Genomic DNA, 19,226 nt, shown 5'->3' with positions numbered 1-19,226 from the left:
AGGGCCCAAGAGGAATCATAGTAAATACACAGAAACACCACAGAATCGATGATAAACTTGCACACAAAGGACAACAACCAATGCACAAATGACAACAAATTGTGCAAATACAAAAAGAAAAACAAAAAGATATTAATAAATAAATTATTTTGACAACACAAGTTGTTGAGTCTTGGAGAGTCCATTGGTTGTCAAATCAGTTCATTTGCTTTACATCAATATTATTCCACTGTGACTCACTATGGAAATGCAATGAATGCAATTCTGTTGCTTCAGTCGTCTGGTAGATTTGAATCAATTCAATACACTCCCTTTCTAATTAATCAAGTGAACATCAGATGGCACCAAACGTTTTAATTTATGCTCAGCACTCTCTGTGGCATTGCTCTGTGTCCACAGTCTGATATCTCATTTTGCAATCTTTATTTGCTGAAATGTTCAAACAAGGTGTTTTAAAATGTTCGAAGTTTTCCTTTCAGTCACATTTTCCCCATCTTCTATAACCCATCCTCTACCAGTAACAGATTTTGTGGGAGATTTGCAATTGTGTTTGTCTAAAAATGACAATATGATGTTCCACCTGTCTCCTCCTGAGGTCTATCACAAAAGCCAAGTTTCAATCAATTTGATTCACCGTGTGATAAAACGAACAACAATGTGTATCGAATAGAGAAAAGCACAAGGTCCTGATAAATAAGTTCATTTTCCCTTTTCTTTTTAGGCCATTAAAGGATTAGCCAATGCATAATTGAAAAAAAAACATTTCCAAAATGTAGCAAGTATGTACTTGAACTTGCTGCTACCTGCCTGCATTGCTCACATAAAGATAGCTAAGATGCCATTAGCATTTCGTAAGGTATTTAGATGCCCAAGCACTTTCTCAGAAACAAAATACAGCACATTAACTTCAAAATGTGTTTGTTATGTCACAGAAGAACTGTTTCAAACTAGAAATCAGTGAATTTTTACTTGCAATATAGTTAATACAAAACATATACAGTGAGTATCTACTCCAAGCCCATTTAAGTTTCTCCCATAAGAGCTACTGTCACTCCAATCATTTTATGACTGACTTTTATTTCTTGTATTCCACACTATAGACATATCCATCAATTATTCTTTGTCTTCAGACTTCTTGCAATTTCAAAACAATTACAATATATGTTCTTAATATAGATTGTTGAAATAAGTCCTCCATCAAGCCAGTATCTGAAGAGAAAAAGTCAGCTTTTTAAGCTGAGAAGTCCCCCCCCCCCACCCAATCTGAAAAAAAAAATTGAGGTGATACAAGCTTTAAGAACCAGAGAAAGGTGGGATTAGATTAGAAAAACAAAAGGGAAAAAATATCATAGTTCGGGCTGAAGGCAGGAGAGATTACATGAATGAAATGGGTACAGGTACTGGCACATGACAAACTGGGTGGTAACAGGAGAAGCAAGGCAGAAGAATTTGTTGGGAGGTTGGAGTCACTGCCATCAATTGCCATATGAAAGAAAAGGATTAATGCTTATGATACAAAATTATTGAATATTGAGACTGGAAGGCCTAATCAAAAGATGAGGAGGTATTGTTACTGGAGCAACAGAGTAGGAGACACAACTAAAAAGATTCCAATGAGAGAAGCAAGGTGGTGTGGGGCCTTACTTCACACATACACTGTGAAAGCAGCTTTCCACATACAGGTCTTCATTTACCAACTCAACAGTGTACAGTGCTGTAACATGAGTAAAACCACCATATCTCCTTGCCATCATACTGAATGGATGTCTGCAACATCTTTTTTATTGATTCTGGTATGTTCACAAGTCAAAATTGTTTACTGTCATTTCCTGTGCACAAGTGTAAAGGAGAACAAATTAGCTGTTATTCCAGATCTGATTGATACAGCACGAAAAAAAATCCCACAAAAATAAAGAATATTTTTAAAAACACAATAAATACATAGAATAGGTCAAATACATAGATTGACTGTATGCCCAGAAAGTGACTATAGGCTGCACAAGGTGACTGACAGAAAATAATAAAGTGGTAGTGGGGGTAAAAGGTGGGAGCATTGATCATTCTCACTGCTTGGGGAAAGTAACTATCTGCCTCTGAGTCTGCTGGTCCTGGCATGGATGTGACATTTACTACAGATAAACAGAAATGTCCTCATTGCAAAATGAAACAAACTGCTTTTACCAAAGGAGAAGAAGAAAATGAATTAAAAGAGACACTTACAATGCTCTTACTTGTTAATTATGAATTCAGTCTGCTAAAGCTTCACCTAGGTCAGCCAAATTTCAATTAGAAAAGAGGAGATTTATTCCCCTCCTCCAATCACCTCCTGATGCATGTATTTAATGAATACTTTCTTGTGTAACCAGTCATTATTCATCTGTCACCCCTAATTAATAGACTTTTCAGATCAATGTGATGCATATCTGCACAAGATAGGCCCCCTAATTCTAATAACTTTCACTATCGAGTGTCCTGTTTGGCTGCATCATTCTGTGGCACAGAAGCTGGAAGGCATCGGGCCGCAAGACCCTAAGGGGGCAGTAAAAGCTGCCAAGAGGATCACCGAGATCTCCCTCTCCACTATTTGTGACATTTATTGAGAGTATTGTATACGAAGGTCCCAAAAGCACTGTGGAGGATCCCTACCTCCCATCCAGCAATCTATTTGAACCACTACCCTCAGGAAGGAGGATCAGGACTAGGATTGCTGGACTGGGTAACAGGTTCTTCCTTCAGGCTGCGAGACTAATACTACTTCACCACCACCAAGGTCTTGTCACAAGAACAATAAATTGCTTACTTATTGTTTACCTGTGCTACGCACTGCATGCATTTTGAATTTTATCTTATTCAAATATGGTAATATTTTGGTTTATGTGCTGTGTGTGATACAAATTTTGTCAGTGCATCATGGTCCAGAGGAACACTGCTTCATTGGGTTGTATACATGTACAGTCAGATGACCATAAACTTGAACTTGAATTGTTGGGGTTGTTTTGCATTCCCATTGGTTGAAGTGTTATAGGAAACTCCTTAGAAGTTTCATAAAAATACTCGCCACCTTGCCTATCAGTGTACAAGTCTGAACAATTGTAACCAAATAACATGTCAAAATGGGGAACAAACCTTTCATCTAGACTTCATGTCAATCATGACCACTGAAAGGCTGGAAGATATTTTATTTGTTGCTGCACCTCCCCTCCCCACACCTTTCATTAGAATGATAAATCTATTTTGAGAACGTGAAGGAATTAAGGTATTTTAATGATCAAATTACATTCTTCATTCAGGAAAGATTAATCAGTGTCTCATTTTTGGCAATAATGAACATAATATTGCCCAAAGCCACAACATAATCATTATTTTGGGTGGTCTCCCTGTAATAACAGCACTGTTTAATGAAAGGCAGCGTGTATACAATAGATCACTCACTTGTTCCGTGAGCTTTAACCAAAGCAATGCTTAAACTACTGTTTCTTCATTAAGTTTGTAATCAATCAAGGCAGTTTTCTAAAACAATTCTCTCACAGGATTCATTTCCTCGTTTACCACCCTCATCTTTCTCCACATCATTAAGCAGAGTTTCCCATTTTAGTATTTAAATAAATCCCTCAAAGCATGGGGATTGCAGAAAGGATACGCTCAAACAACTGTTTTAATTCAAACAGTTCCAAATTTACAAGCCACATATCCTTGAAATTATTCAGAATTGAGCACCCTGGGATTACCCACTGTTTTAACCTAGCAGCTCGTTCTAAAATCAGAAGACAGTTCTAGAAGGTTCACATCTTTTGTGAATTTCAGAAAGGCGGTCATTTCTGTAAATACTGGAAGACTACTGAGCTGCCTAGACACTCCAAACACAGACAGAAATCGAACTATTTTGCAACAACCACATTAAGCAATGTTATAAAATTGGATTGCTTCATGAACATGACAGTTGCTCAACTCTTTTAAGGTAGAATACCTACTCGGCCTTACAGCAAAGTCCTTCAGTAGAAAGTTTGTATTCGAGCAGGATGCAGACAAATCTATTCCAGTTTCCAACTTTTTCTGACCAACTGAAGAAAATGCTCAAAAAGGAATGTGAATTTTCAGAGCTGAAGCATTTAGAAGCAAAGTAAATAATGCTATAACACATGCCAAGTATTGGAGGAACACAGCAGATCAGTAGCATCTATGAATGACTGCAGGATTGGACCAATGAAAGGTCAAGTCAGAAATATCAATTGTTTATACGTTTCCATAGATGCTGTCTGACCTGCAGGTTCCTCCAGCATTTTGGGTTTCCAGCACCTGCAGAATCTCGTGTACCTAAAGTTGTACAAATTTTAGTGGACTATCAATTTTAGCACAGAAGTAATATTTGAAAAAGACAAGCAGTAGGCTAGATAGGTGGTGCTTTAACCTGATCACCATCTTCCTGCACAAACTGCATACCTTGATACCCTTAATGTACAAAAATCTAACAAATATTTTTGAATATTAAGTGCATCTCAACAGTTCTCCTGTACAGAGAAATATAAAGATTTATCATTCTTTGGTTGACGAAATGTTTTTGCACAGTTGTGTTCTGAATGACAAATATTTTTTTAAGAAAATAACTGAGCTCCAATTCAAGACACCACAGTCATCAACCCTGCATCCTTCCTTTCAAACGTTAAAAAAAATTTACATGTTTCACAGAGATAAACCTCCATTCTCCTAACTCTGGAGAATTGAGGCCTTATCTGATTAATCTCTCCCCACAAGAGACGCCCCACCCCCAACCTAGTAGTATGGTGAAGCTTCATTGCACTCCCCCATCACAATATCCTTCGTTGTGCAGACAAACTGGACACGTACACAAAATTCCATTTGGTCTCACCAGGGCTTTGTTTAATTTCTTGTACTGAAATGTCCTTGCAGTAAAGGCCAATATAATCTTCGTAATTGCTTATTGTGCTTGTATGAAATGTTTTACACCAATTAACCTATAATACTCTCCAATCCATTCCCCGCACTCTATTTCTAAATCACAACCAGAAAAGGTTTTCCACTGCCCAACAGACATTTTTATGATATAATGCTGATTGATCACCTATTGCGCTGCCAGATCAGATGAAGGCTTTCTGCAGCAGACAGAAGTCTTTTTAGAACCTGAACAACTGCATATAGAAAACTTCTCTCTGGACCTTTGACAACCACAGATAGACCAAATTTTATTCCAACCCATCTGTCTCGACTGGATCTAGATCCAAAAATGTAAAACAACAGTCCTCTAACACTCTGCATCATAAATTCCAGTTACCAACAGGGGTTTCTTTCTTTCCTCTGCCTCTGGATCTCTGCATGCGTACACCATTCCGCAGTCAAGAAGATTCCAACAGCATACTTCCCAAGACCAGTCATGAATTCTTGAGCCAACTACCAAGAGATACACAATAGCAGCATTGATGAACCTGAATCCTGATGTTTCTTTTAGCTTTCTCCACTGGTGTGATCAAACCTGGGATTCTGCATCCCTGATCATGAATGAGCTTTCAAATGAATCACAACTAACACTATTGCCCAGAGGTCTTCAGAGACAATAAAATAGAAAATGCCGAAAATATTCAACATCTATGGAGTATCTATGGAGAAAAATAAATGTTCACATTTCCGTTACTTCCTACTTAGAAAAATTATGCCAGTGTGGCGACCCGCTTCCCAGCGCACTCGAACTGGCTCACAAAGCGGCGCGCACCGGCATTGAGGCCGGTCTCAAAGAGGGCGCCAAGCCTGCTTCACCAGCAAGGGGAAAAGCCCGCGCGCGGGACGGGACTGTGAATACGCGCCCCCTACAGTATTCCTGCTCGGGGAGGGCGGGAACAGGACGGCTTTAAAGCAAGGCCGCAAAGTTTGAATAAACCTCTTTCGCACCTGCAGCTCACCAACTACGTGTCGTTATTTCAGCGCTGCGTGTAGCACACCGCTACACCAGGGAAATTAGGAAATGATGGTCAGCATTATATGGTGCAAGTCATTTCATACGGGCACAAAAATTAGTCCGGAAGGCGCACTATGTTTTAAGTTCACCTTTTGTCAGAGCTGCAAAATGTTAAAGAAATTCAAGGAGTGAGTGAAGAGCATTAGAAAGCAAAATACAAAGAGATACAACAAGGTGGAAGCTAAAATCAATGGAAAATCAGTTGGCACTAAGCAATAAAGAGTTATTTGTGGAACAAAAGACCAGCCTCAAGGAAATGCAAATGGAAATAGAAAAATGTTCACCACTGATCATAGTGTTCTGCCTAAAAACTTCGAATGCACCTTACAAAAAGATAAATGCCATGCCTCAAGCTCCATTTGAACAGTGAAAAGGCAGGAAATACAAATCCCAAGTGCACTCACAAACTGAATGGAGGTGTTTGACAAAACAGTCTTCCAATTAGAGCATGGTTTCCCAAAATTAAAGAGTGAAAGCCTGAGAAGTGGGAAGCTTGGACATAAATAGACAATGTGCATCCTCCATGTTTGCACAGAAAGCTACACTGCAAAGATTTAACTTGGGGGGGGCGGAGTTTCAAGATGGTGACGTAAGCATCTGCCTTTTAGGCGCTCTTCATTTTTTAAACTATAATCACCCTTTAATCAAATCTTTTCATCTTTATTACATGGGTTGACACTTACGATTTATTTCTTTTCTAAAATAATACTTGATTTAACCTTTCCAAACTTAAAATGTCTGCACCTAAGAAATCGTCTAAAGAGCCTCTATCTATTGAGGCAATTTCTAATCTTCTGGATACTAAAATGGATACTAAACTTGCAAGTTTGGAAAGTAAAATGACATGACTGGAAAATAAGCTTACCGCGAAAATGTCTGGGCTCGAAGAAGCCGTTAGATCGTTTGATACCAAGTTACAATCGCAGGCAGCAGATATTGAACGACATGAAGAAAAGTTCGCAGCTCTTGATAAGTTAATTTGTGAAAAAATACGTACAATCGAAACACTGGAGAAGAAGGTACTGTCGACTGCTAAAACAGTAGAGCATTATAAGTTTAAAATCACCGATCTTGAAAAACGATCTCGCAGACAGAATTTGCGAATCATCGGGCTTCCCGAAAATGTTGAATCTGGTGACTTAACTGAATTTTTCTCTAAATTATTATGGGAAGTTTTTGGCGCTGATGTTTTGAAAGCTAAACCTACTATTGATTGTGCCCACAGAGTTTCAAGATTTTCGATCTCGAGAGACAAGCCACGAGCTGTGATTGTTCGCCTCCATTATCCTCGGGAGAAAGAACTTTTAATCCGACTAGCTCGTCAGAAAGGTATGATTTTTACAGAAGCAACATGTTTCGTATTGTTGAAGATTATTCATTTGAAGTAATGAAAGCAAGAATCGCTTTTAAACCAGTGATGGCAGAGATTCATTCGATTGGATTTAAACAAGCTTTAAGATACCCAGCGAATCTCAGAGTTACGTTGAGTGACGACACTCAACGCTTTTTTAATACTCCGGAAGATGCGAAGAAATTCATTGAAGAACATCGATCTTCCAGCATAAGCTGAATTATGTGTTATGTTGAAGAATTTTTGGAGAGAAGATGCCATTTCGTTTTGGGCTTTAACTTATGAAGTTGCGTTATAGCTTTTTACTTTGGGCTGTAGACCCGGTTTTTTTTTACTATCATGGTTTATAGATGCTCTTTTAATTTTACTATAATGTCTTTTTTCTTATTTTTTTTTCTGAATTGGATATACATGTTAAGACTTTGTAATAATGATTTATTTTTTAAGATGTCGTTTCTTCTTCCCATAAGACTTTGCTTTCCGTAAGCATTCATTTGTTTGCTTGTATTTGAGAATGGGACGAATGTTTTGGATTTTTGGACCCTTTTTTTATATTGTAGTGATTATTGAATCCTTTTTTAATTCTATTTTGATAACCTTTTTTTTTTAAATTTTTTAATAGATTGGTGAATTTACATTTATATTTTGTAATATGGCTTTTTCAAAATGTCGTTTCTTCTTCCCATAAGTCTTTGCTTTTGAAACATCATTTTTTTGTATTTGAATATGGAATCTTTTTTTAAAAGGCATATTACACTGTTTCAAACTTTAACATTTATCCTTTTTTAATTAATGATCTTTCACTTTATTATATTATTTTTTTTCATTTTGATTGATATATATTCTTTTTTTTGCAACCCTGTACTTAAATCTGGGTGTTTTATAATCTCTTTTTATCTTTTCATGGAGTTGCCATCTTGAAATGGGGGTAATATTAGTATTAGTTTGTGCGCCTGCCGCTTGGCTTTTTTTTTGAGGGGTTAGGGGAGGGGATAGGGATCTTTTTTCACGCTTTTGCTTTTTATTTTTTTGCTTTTAGTTTATGGGCCGACTTCAAATTATTAATATTGTTGAGGTGTCATGTTCTCCGGTTGCTCCTGAATCATTTTTTCTTCTTCCTGAATTATGGGTTATGTGTCTTTTTAACCTTTTATGATATACACAATCAATATTGGCATGATGGATAAGTCTATTAATTTTATCTCTTGGAATACTAATGGTTTAAATCATCCGATTAAACATAAAAAAAATTTAAAGTATTCCATAGACTGAATGCTAATATTATCTTTGCACAGGAGACCCATATTAGGAGGGAGGATAATCAATGCTTTTTTAGCTTCTGGAAGGGTCAACAATTTCACTCGAATTATACCGCCAAAATTAGGGGTGTGTCTATTTTTATAGACCCCTCAATTTCGTTTACACATCATGAAATTATTTCTGACCCACAGGGCAGATTTTTGTTGATTACTGGTTCACTTTTTAATCGAAAAGTGGTTCTAGTTAATATTTATGCTCCAAACTTTGACTGCCCTGAATTTTTTAAATGTTTATTTACTTCCCTTCCTAATCTAAATGAATATATGTTGATAATGGGTGGTGATTTTAATTGTTGTTTGAATCCTTTGATGGATAGATCTAAACCTATTCGAACTCTTCCGAATAGATCAGCCTTACTTATTAATTCTTTTATGGTTGATTCGGGAATTACTGAAATATGGCGGTTTTTGAACCCTAAAGATAAAGAATTTTCATTTTTTTCACATGTATATCATAGTTATTCTAGAATTGATTATTTCCTTATTGATCATCGTTTATTAACAGATGTTACTGATTGTAAATATGATTCTATTGCCATTTTGGATCATGCACCTTTGAAGTTATCTATCAAGATTTCGGACTCTTTCATTAATACTAGATCTTGGAGACTCAACGCTACTTTGCTTCAAGATCCAGAATTTATTACCTTCATAAAACAACAAATTGACTTTTTTTTTTCAACAAATTATACCGAAGAGATTGACAGAGGAATACTTTGGGACTCTTACAAGGCTTTTATCCGTGGACAAATTATCTCATATTCCGTTGGTAAAAGAAAACAAAGATATTTAGATATAGCTTTATTGGTGGATAAAATTAAAGAAATTGATAAGATTTATTCCGTTACTCCTTCTAAAGAACTTTATAAGAAGAGAATTGAGCTTCAAATGGAACATAGCTTATTATTATCTTCTTCAATTGAGAATCAATTAATTAAGACCAGGGCTCAATTTTATATTCATAGTGATCGAACTGGTAAATTGTTAGCTAACCAATTAAAAGCTATTTCTACTAGGCAACAAATTATTAAAATTCATAAACAAGACGGTAATCTGACTACTGATCATAAAGAAATTAATAATACTTTTCAAGATTTTTATAAATCTTTATATCAATCAGAATTTGATGGCGATCTGTCCATGATGGATAATTTTTTTAACAATTTAAATATTCCCAAACTGATAGATAAAGATCGAAGTGTGTTTGATGCTCCTATTTCTATGGCCGAAGTAGGAGAGGCTACCTCATCAATGAATTCAGGGAAAGCTCCTGGTCCTGATGGTTATATTATAGAATTTTTAAAAACTTTTTCTTCTTTGCTTTCCCCTTGGTTATGTGAAATCTTTAATGATGCATTTACTAAGAAGAGATTACCCCAGTCTTTTTATGAAGCTACTATCTCTCTAATTCTTAAAAAAGATAAAGATCCTACTTTATGTGCATCTTATCACCCTATATCGCTATTAAATGTAGACTCTAAGATTCTTACAAAAATTTTAGCTATTAGGTTAGAAAAAGTATTATCACAGATTATTTCAGAAGACCAAACTGGTTTTATTAGGAATTGGTATTCCTTTTTTAATGTTAGAAAATTGATTAATATAATTTATACTTCTTCACCCACAACCCCAGAATGTGTTATCTCATTAGATGCTGAAAAAGCTTTTGATAGAGTTGAATGGACATACTTACTTAATGCCTTGAAAAATTTTAATTTTAGTTCTAATTTTATATCATGGATTAAATTAATATATTATAAACCTGTTGCTTCTGTTCTTACAAATAATTATAGATCCTCTTTTTTTCAATTATCTCGCGGTACGAGACAAGGTTGTCCCTTAAGTCCTTTATTATTTAATATCGCATTAGAACCTTTAGCCATTGCTATTCGTGAATCTCCTAATATTTTTGGTATTGCTCATAATGAAAAGTTATACGTTATCACTTCATGCTGATGACTTGTTGTTATATATTTCTGATCCTGATAGGTCTATTCCCGCTATCCAATCTTTGTTGGTTCAATTTGGTAGTTTTTCTGGTTATAAATTAAATTTGGATAAGAGTGAAATATTTCCTTTAAATGAGCAAACTTTACTGAATGACAGGACACCATTTAAAGTTGTTACTGATAACTTTATTTATTTAGGTATAAAAATTACTAATAAGTATAAAAATTTATTCAGATTGAATTTTTTACCCATGCTTCATCAAATTCAACAACTTACTACTAGATGGTCTCCTTTATCCTTATCATTAGTTGGTTGGATTAATGCTATTAAAATGATGATTTTACCGAAATTTTTATATTTTATTTTCAAGCCTTACCAACTTTTATTCCTGAATCTTTCTTCCATAACATTGATTCAAAAATTTCCTCATTTGTGTGGCAAAATAAAAATCCCAGGTTAAGTAAAAGACAGTTACAGAAATCTAAAAAAGATGGTGGTTTAGCTTTACCTAACTTTAGATTTTATTATTGGGCGAATAATATTCGAAACTTAATATATTGGAAACTAGATTTGGATTCACCATTGTGCCCACAGTGGGTAAATTTAGAATGTATTGTTGCACAAGGATATTCTTTATTCTCCATTCTTGGTTCTTCTCTTCCAGTTGATTTAGTTAAACTCAATAAACAGATATCCAATCCTATTGTCAAACACGCAATACGAATTTGGTTTCAGTTTTGTAAGTTTTTTACTCTGAAAAACTTTGTTCTTGATAGCCCTATCTTACTTAACTTCTTTTTTAAACCTTCTTTAACAGATCAAGCTTTTAGCATATGGAAAAGGAAAGGTATAATATGTTTTCGTGATCTCTTTTTTGAAGGTAGTTTGATGTCTTTTGACCAACTTTCCAACAAATTTAATTTACCTAAATCTAATTTTTTTTAGATATTTACAAATTAAAATTTTTTATATAAAGTTTTACCATCCTTTCCCAATTCAACTTTGATAGACTTTTCAGACATGATTTTTACCCTGAATCCTTGTCAGAAAGGATTAGTGGCTCTTATTTATAATAGGATTATGAAGATACAACCAGAAATATCAGGTAGAATTAAACAAGAGTGGGGAAAAGAACTTCAATATAATATATCAACAGAAAAATTGGAAAAATTTTTACAAATGGTTAATTCTTCTTCTATATGTGCTAAACATGCTTTAATACAATTTAAGGTCGTACATAGAGCTCATATGTCTAAAGATAAGCTTGCTCGATTCTATTCTCATATTAACCCTCAATGTGACAGATGTCATTCAGATGTGGCCTCATTGACCCATATGTTTTGGTCATGTCCCACTTTACATAACTATTGGAAGGACATATTTGCTACCATTTCCTCAATTTGGAATATTGATTTACAACCTCATTTTATTACTGCAATTTTTGGTATACCAAATGAGGATGGTAGTCGACTTTCCCCTTCAATTAGACGAATGATCGCCTTTGTAACATTAATGGCCAGAAGGTCTATATTACAAAAATGGAAAGAAGTAAACCCTCCTACCACGTTTCAGTGGTTTTCTCAAACTATCTCTTGTCTGAGTTTAGAAAAAATTAGAAGTACTATTTTCGATTCATCAATTAAATTTGAAGCAACTTGGGGACCGTTCATTCGACACATTCATATGAATTAATTTGGCCTCTTCCAGACCTTTTCTCTTTTTATTCTTGTTCTGGTATGGAGTTCCGGAGTTTTTGACACTATCATACTCATATAAACTGGTATTATTGCCCATGTTAGTTTAGGTTTATTTTTTTTAATATACATTTTTTCGTGCATTTTTACATTTTCTTTTGATGACTATTTTTATTCTTTTTCATGTTCAATCAAAATAGGTTTGATTGTTTATTATAAGTTTTTTTTTGGCTGATATTTAATAAGATATTGTTATCCTATTATAAATTTAACTTCAAACCTAGTGCACTTATAACCTATTTATATTATGTTCTGTTTCTCTTTATATATGAAATTCAATAAAAAGATTGAAAAAGAAAAAAAGATTTAACTTACAGAAAAGTGACCAGTATGTTCACTGTAGGTACACTCTCCCAGCTCAAAGGGCCTGGACCCACACCCACCCATCCCCATCAGTGAATTGAAGAAAGGTTTCTGGGTCAAAGTAGCCCAGAACACCCAGAAAGACATCAGACTCAAGAGTCTATGACAGGAGTCCCCAACCTTTTTTATGCCATGGACTAATTCCAGTAAGAGGTCCATGGACCCCAGGCTGGGAACCCCCTGTCTATTGATGTCAGTATCCATGTGAAATACTGAAAGGAAAGACTAACTGTCCAAAAAAAGTCTATTTTTCCATCGGTTTGAAATGCCAACTGCTTAGTCTCCTCTGTAGATGCTGCCCTCACCTACCAAGTTCTTCCAGCACTTTTGTGTGGATCTCCAGCATCTGCTGAGTTTCATGTTTCTAACCTTACATTTCATTCAAGTGGTGACTTTGTGGTAGATAAGACAGAAACAACAGAAAACAAACAATGAATAGGGAGGCGCATAAAATAGACAGTGAGGTCAAAATCTAATCCATTATTTTGGGAAAGGGGGCATGGCCTGAGCATGAAAATGCAAGAAATGAGGCTAACGCAGTTCAAGACTTAACCTAAAGTGGAAAACAAATCTTTGAGGAATCTGTTTTCCGCTTGATATTCCACTGACATGGCCTGGAACGAGAGCGTGTCTTCAGGGTTCCGGATTTTTGTGGCTCTGGAGATGGGCCGATTCTTGGCCGGTGCACCTGACTGAGGCATTGTGGGAGAACGGAGAACATGGGACATCGGGAGCAGTGGGCTAGCTGCCGGGTGTTGTGCGCCCAGAGACTGGGCACAGAGCTCAGAAAAAGCAAAACAGACTTTTAACATCATATATCAGGGAGTCGTTTGTTACGTCTCCCCTCTCACTGTGAAATAAGGACACCTCTTTTTCCCTCATTAGGGAGTGAGAGAGGAAGCCTGTGGTATGTCAAATTACCGGGTAAACAAGTAGTCTTTGGGGTATGGCAAGTCTGTGTCTTTATTAATGCTTACTGCATGTTTGAGTGCTCAGTGGAGGGTGCCACTGGTGGGGGTGGAGGTGGGGTCTTGCTGCTTGCGTGTGGGAGAGGGCAGCTGGGGGGGGCTTTGGGGTTCTAACATTTAACAGTCTTTCTTTCTTTGGGACACTCCTCTGTTTTCATGGATGTTGGTGAAGAAAAAGAATTTCAGGATGTATATTGTATACATTTCTCTGACATTCAATGCACCTATCGAAACTGATTGAAGTTGGCTGTGCCATACTGGACAACATGTAGTGGCATCTCCAATGTGTCATGCTCTAGTACAACCATAACAGTGGAAGAGAAATTTTACATTTTTAAGAAGAAACTGATGGGTGGGGGGGGGGGGGAAGAAGAAATGCTGTCAAGATAGGTTTAAAATCCAATTAATGTAGCATACACATTGATGAATAATTAATCCCTAAAAATGGAGAGAGAGAGAGATATTAAGAGTCAGGACGACCACTCAGAGCCGAAAGGAGAACAGAAAAATTTTCATTAAAGAACTTATTCTCTCAATTTTGTGTGTCAAACCTCGAAACAATGAGAATTTTCAGCTTCAGCAGCATTTATACATTATTGATGTATGAAGTGAACCCTAGGGATCTTTTTCCTGCATGTCAACCAGGAAAATGAAACACAAGGCTGAAAAATTATTGTAATGACATATCACATAATGAAAAATAAGACTCAGTCAGGTTTTTAATGTACATACCATCTCAGAGAACAAAGTGATGGACACCCTGTAGCTGAGTTCAAATGATACTGTAATGACAATTCTTCCCTACTCCAAGCTCCGAATGACAAAAAAGTCACAAAGCTGTGGCAAAGGTTGTCAGTTTGATGCAAAGGGAAAATTCAAAACCTTTATTATGCATACTTAACTGATGGCTGCCACCCTTCACTTTTCCCTGATGCCTGATGCTTCCGTGGCCACTGAGGAGCAGTGAATCACCCCTAGCCTGGAACTGTGGCCAATGTCCAACTCCCATCTACATCCTGAACAACGTCAATGTGTGATCACATCAGAGCCATATCCACTTTTTGAATCCTCATTCAGGCTCATCTCCACCGAGATATGCTTTAACATCGGATGATTGCAGGACATTTATTCCCTTCCCTAACTTAACACAATAGTGGTCCTTCAAATTTATCCCTACCATCTCAGCTGAGATTGTCTGCCTGATCATATTCTTCCTTAATTCTACCCCTTCAAAACAGTTATTGAAACGTGTTTGCGAGCTGTATGACTAGAATGCTTTTTCAGATCCCTACAAGTGATTCAGGTGCCTACGAAAACTCACCTTTCAACAATTCCTCAGCCACGTTTGCATTTCATATTGATGCGCTCATTTTTCTGGTGAATACAAGTGACTGACCTGCAAGGTTCAGTTTCCATTTTGGGGCTCCCGCGTAATTGAAGACTGGGGAATGTTGTAACTAAGTACAATAGAATAAAATGAACTCTTTACGATCTAAAGCCCTTTTGAAATGCGCTTAATTAAGTTGGACACGAGGTAAATTACAACAAAGGCAGTTCTGGAGTCACTTCTACTGGCGGCGATCTTACTTGGGTACGCCACCACCTGTTATCGTGTCAGGCATGTCAGAATTGAGCCACGGCCAGAATTCCGCAGTGTCTTACTGCCCCACCGACAATATGCATAAATTAAACGCACTGTGCTTTTTCAGACAAAATTGTTAAACATTCATATCCATGTCGAACCTGATGCACGAATATTGGGTATAGTCTACTAAGGACTTTTAAGCTAACAATTGAGTTTTAAATGAAAAACATTCAGCGATTTACTTATGTATAGGACAACGCCACTTTTGCATCCCATTCATCAGTGACGAAGCAGATATTTGAGTATCTGCACATGTTAAGCACAAGATATTTATTTGAACATTCGTCGATAAATAAGGCATTGTATATATGTACTTGATAATTTGATGCAATTCCTTGCGTTTTATATATCTGTTTGAATAAACAGTGACAAGAGCGATTGGACAGAAAGAGATACGTGTAGCAATAAGTAACATTCGCAGTATGTTCAAACTAAACTGCGCTTGCCCATTTATATCGATCGAGCGCTAGGACCGCGGAAGCTTTTTTTTTAAAAACTCCCTGCTGTTCCAACTGGGTTTTCAAAGAGAGTTCCTGTAATAAAATAGCTGAAGAGCGGCATTCGCGCCAGGGCGGCAGGAAAATTCCACGACAGAAATTCTTCGCACTGTATTAATATACACGACGGAACCTGGGCAAACAGGCACCGCGGTGCCAGAGACAGATTTAGACAAGATAAAAGTTCCTACTACCCGGTACACATACCTGCCCACAAATTGATCGTGTGCGCGCGCAAATGATACTAAAAGGACAATCTCACCATTTACAAAAAAACTAACCACCACGTCAAAAATTGCTTGAAGTACTTAACGTACTAATTCCAACAACTCTAATTGCATAGAGCTGAGGTAAAATGAAGATTATCGACCACATTAGGTAGATTGATAGTAAAGAACTGTTAGAAATGATGTTTAAAAACTCAACACGACACCAAAACTAACTCATCAGTTGCACGAATAATTTTCTGCTGTAGCCAACGGGCCAAGTCTTCATTCGGTTTTAAAAGAAAGGTAAAAAAAAGTCTAGCACGGTGGTCTCTTAAAGAAATATCTGCATTCCACAGCTTGCTCTACTTCGGCATGGATATTCAAATCGCTCCAGTAGGTGAACACATTCAGATGGAAACGCAAGTCCGCCAGCTTTGGAGCCGACATATATTGAACGTATCAGCGGTGGGTTTTATTTTACCTACTGGGCGCTTCACATTTTTTATTAATATCATTACGAGGTTTTTCAAACAGATATATCTGTCGGGTTAAATAAACACTTTGCAAATAAATTAATTCTCCCCCCCCCCTACACACAGAACATTTTCTAAAGTATTCCGGTAGACAGGAATTTCTTGCTTTCTCGAGAGTTCTAGACAACACTGATAGAAACCGAGAAATAGTTGTCAGGTTGCACCCTTACAACGCCACAGGCTCGGAGGATGGATTGGCGAAAAGGTGTACTGGGACTGCACGAACCACCAATCACAGCAGGTAAACAGTAATTCAGTGTCAAACATCGAATACTCGTCATCTGTCTTATCAATATGTATAAACAGGGCGATTTTCAATGGTCGAGCGTTTTCCGTGGATGAGGAAACGCAAATGGGGTGCTTCTACTGAGAATTTAAACACCTGCGCTGATGCCGGTGGTTACAAAGTGCTACTGCTCTCCCCGAGCGCTGAAACCCAAGTTTTAATTGTTGAGACGTATTCTGGCTGGTGTGATGTTTTCGATTAAACATTAGTTTCCCCGCGACTCTGAAACGTGTTTCACAGAGCGCGTTCTATCTTTTGGAAGAGGCTGGGATAATTATAGTCAGAAGACTAGTAATTACAATCCTGCAACGGAAATGGTCAAGTCTCGTTTCCCCGACATCCCAGCGCTGCCCAGACAAAGCAAATGAATCAAGAGACGTTCAATTAGAGAACACAGTCCATTCCGCGTGGCTATTCTGTTTGTCCTCAGTAGAAGGGCGATGGTATTCCATCTTAAATACTTCAAATACTACTTTTAAAGTACTGTCGCCACTCGTCCTCTGGTGTGAAGGGCTGTTGTAATCCTTTGTCTTACGACAGATAAAGGCTAAACTGGCGCCTGCATATTTAATCGTGCTGCAAGAAAAGAATGAGTAACGCTCCTCTACCGGAGAGTTAGTTATCCTTCTCAGATGGGCAAAGTAAACTGTAGGCGCAGGGGGCTTCCTCCAAACACACTGCCTTTAGTCACAGTTTCAAACAATTTTACTCAACCGGGAGTCACAATTGTGACTGACTCGTTTGAGAGCGGCGGGTCAAAGTAGGACTTTGCAAAGTGTAGCAGAAAATGTGTAGGAGGAGACGGCGCAGCTGTCACGAAACAACCTCCAGCAGCTCTGTGACAAGCCTTTTAATCGGACTGGCTAACAAATTATTCTGCAGGAGGACACAACGCTGCACTTTTAAAGCGGAATGGCCGTTTGAAGAGATCAAACTATCTACATAGCTGTTTTTTTTTAAAGTAGTAAAATGATGCAGTCAAGATATAAACTTCAAAGCAATATTGAAACTGGGCACATGGTCCTACATAGCAACCGTTTGCTCTGTCAGACTGCGCAGTGTAAGTTAAAGCCCCCTGAAGCGCATTACTTCCTCTACATAACCCGGTATTCCTCGTACTTGGATACGAGGAATTTCTAGTAAGAGCATACTTGGATGATCTAAGACAACACGTGCATGAATATACTTGAGAAACCAATCACCCTTAATGCTCGCCGACACCCTTTTAAAAGAAATCAGTAAAATCGTTTTGAATGTTCGGAGTGAGAATTCCGCCTCAGCCACCATGCCTGATCCCCAAGTTCCCTCGTTCCTAATACATACCACTCCTAATCGCGGCTTCTGTTACAACATGCAAGGTGTTGAAAGCCTACAAGACCTAAGCAACCTTTCTAGCTCGCTCCTTTGGCTCAAGAATGCCCGAATGTGCAAGGCTGATAATGAATAAAACTCTGCATGCCTACTAAAACCCATCGGCGTTTCTGTTGAAAATCCTTTCTTCTGACGGAGTTTGTTGGGGGAAACAAAGACCGAAACATACACTTCAAAACTTGCATCAAAACTTTGTTCTCATCTTCAAACAACTTTGCTTTATTTCATTTGGCTTGCTGATAAAGACCTCGGTTCAGCTCCGTATACCAATTCGTTTCTATATGGTCCTGTAAAGTTGGAATTAAGTCAGTCAGTCAGGAGTTAAATGACATACATCCAGTCTCAGGCAACAAGCCGCATGCCTATTGCGGGGGCATCTGTTCGGTCCTCGTTTCTTCCATAGCCCTCACCGACTACTGCACATCCACTCTAAACTCCACGATCGTATCTGTCCCCCCAAAACAAATACTGTAATGCCGATAGGAATGGTAAGTTCTTACCTTGGCCGTGTAACACTATAACAAGCAGGAAGCCCAAGAGCAGCGCAACAGGCTGCATTATGATCTTGTCTGACTCCTGATGATTTGTTTTGTTTAAACCAACACTTTAAAAGGAGGGAACAAAAAAATGTTTCTTTAAGGTTCGGGAAAGGAGGTTGCAGATGAGATCAGTTCATGGCTGGCGGCTGTTGTTAGTAAGTTTTCCCTGCTCTTTTTAAAAGGTAAACTTCAGAACGACGCGACTGCTGGATGATACTCGCGAACGTGCACCGCTCTGCCGTCTCACTCCGAGTGCACGATATTTTCTCCCATGGATTGATCAAAAGCAACATGGACTGCACCACCTTCCAACACCAGGGGAGGAGGGTTATCAAACTGCGAAGACAAGGTGAAATCCCTAAAGGCTGCCTGGCCTGCAGCCGTAACAGTCCACCGAGTTGCGAATAAACAGTGATAATGTTCTTACTTAGATTGCAATTAATATTTCAAAGCCCAAGGAAATTGCGTCTCCG

The 19,226-nt window shown here is 37.7% G+C and overlaps 1 protein-coding gene across 1 annotated transcript in view; it reads right to left on the bottom strand.

Moving 5' to 3' along the window:
* lrp4 (low density lipoprotein receptor-related protein 4) overlaps window positions 1-18,988 on the bottom strand; it is a 432,001-nt gene extending 413,013 nt beyond the window's left edge. The window contains exon 1 of the mRNA XM_059975983.1: window positions 18,715-18,988. Coding sequence (XP_059831966.1) covers window positions 18,715-18,772 — 58 coding nt within the window. The 5' untranslated portion in view covers window positions 18,773-18,988. The remainder of the gene's footprint in view (window positions 1-18,714) is intronic.
* Window positions 18,989-19,226: the final 238 nt, after the last annotated feature.

Source organism: Hypanus sabinus, chromosome 7 (assembly GCF_030144855.1).
Source record: "Hypanus sabinus isolate sHypSab1 chromosome 7, sHypSab1.hap1, whole genome shotgun sequence".
NCBI lineage: Eukaryota > Metazoa > Chordata > Chondrichthyes > Myliobatiformes > Dasyatidae > Hypanus > Hypanus sabinus.
This window is presented reverse-complemented; position numbering and strand designations above follow the sequence as displayed.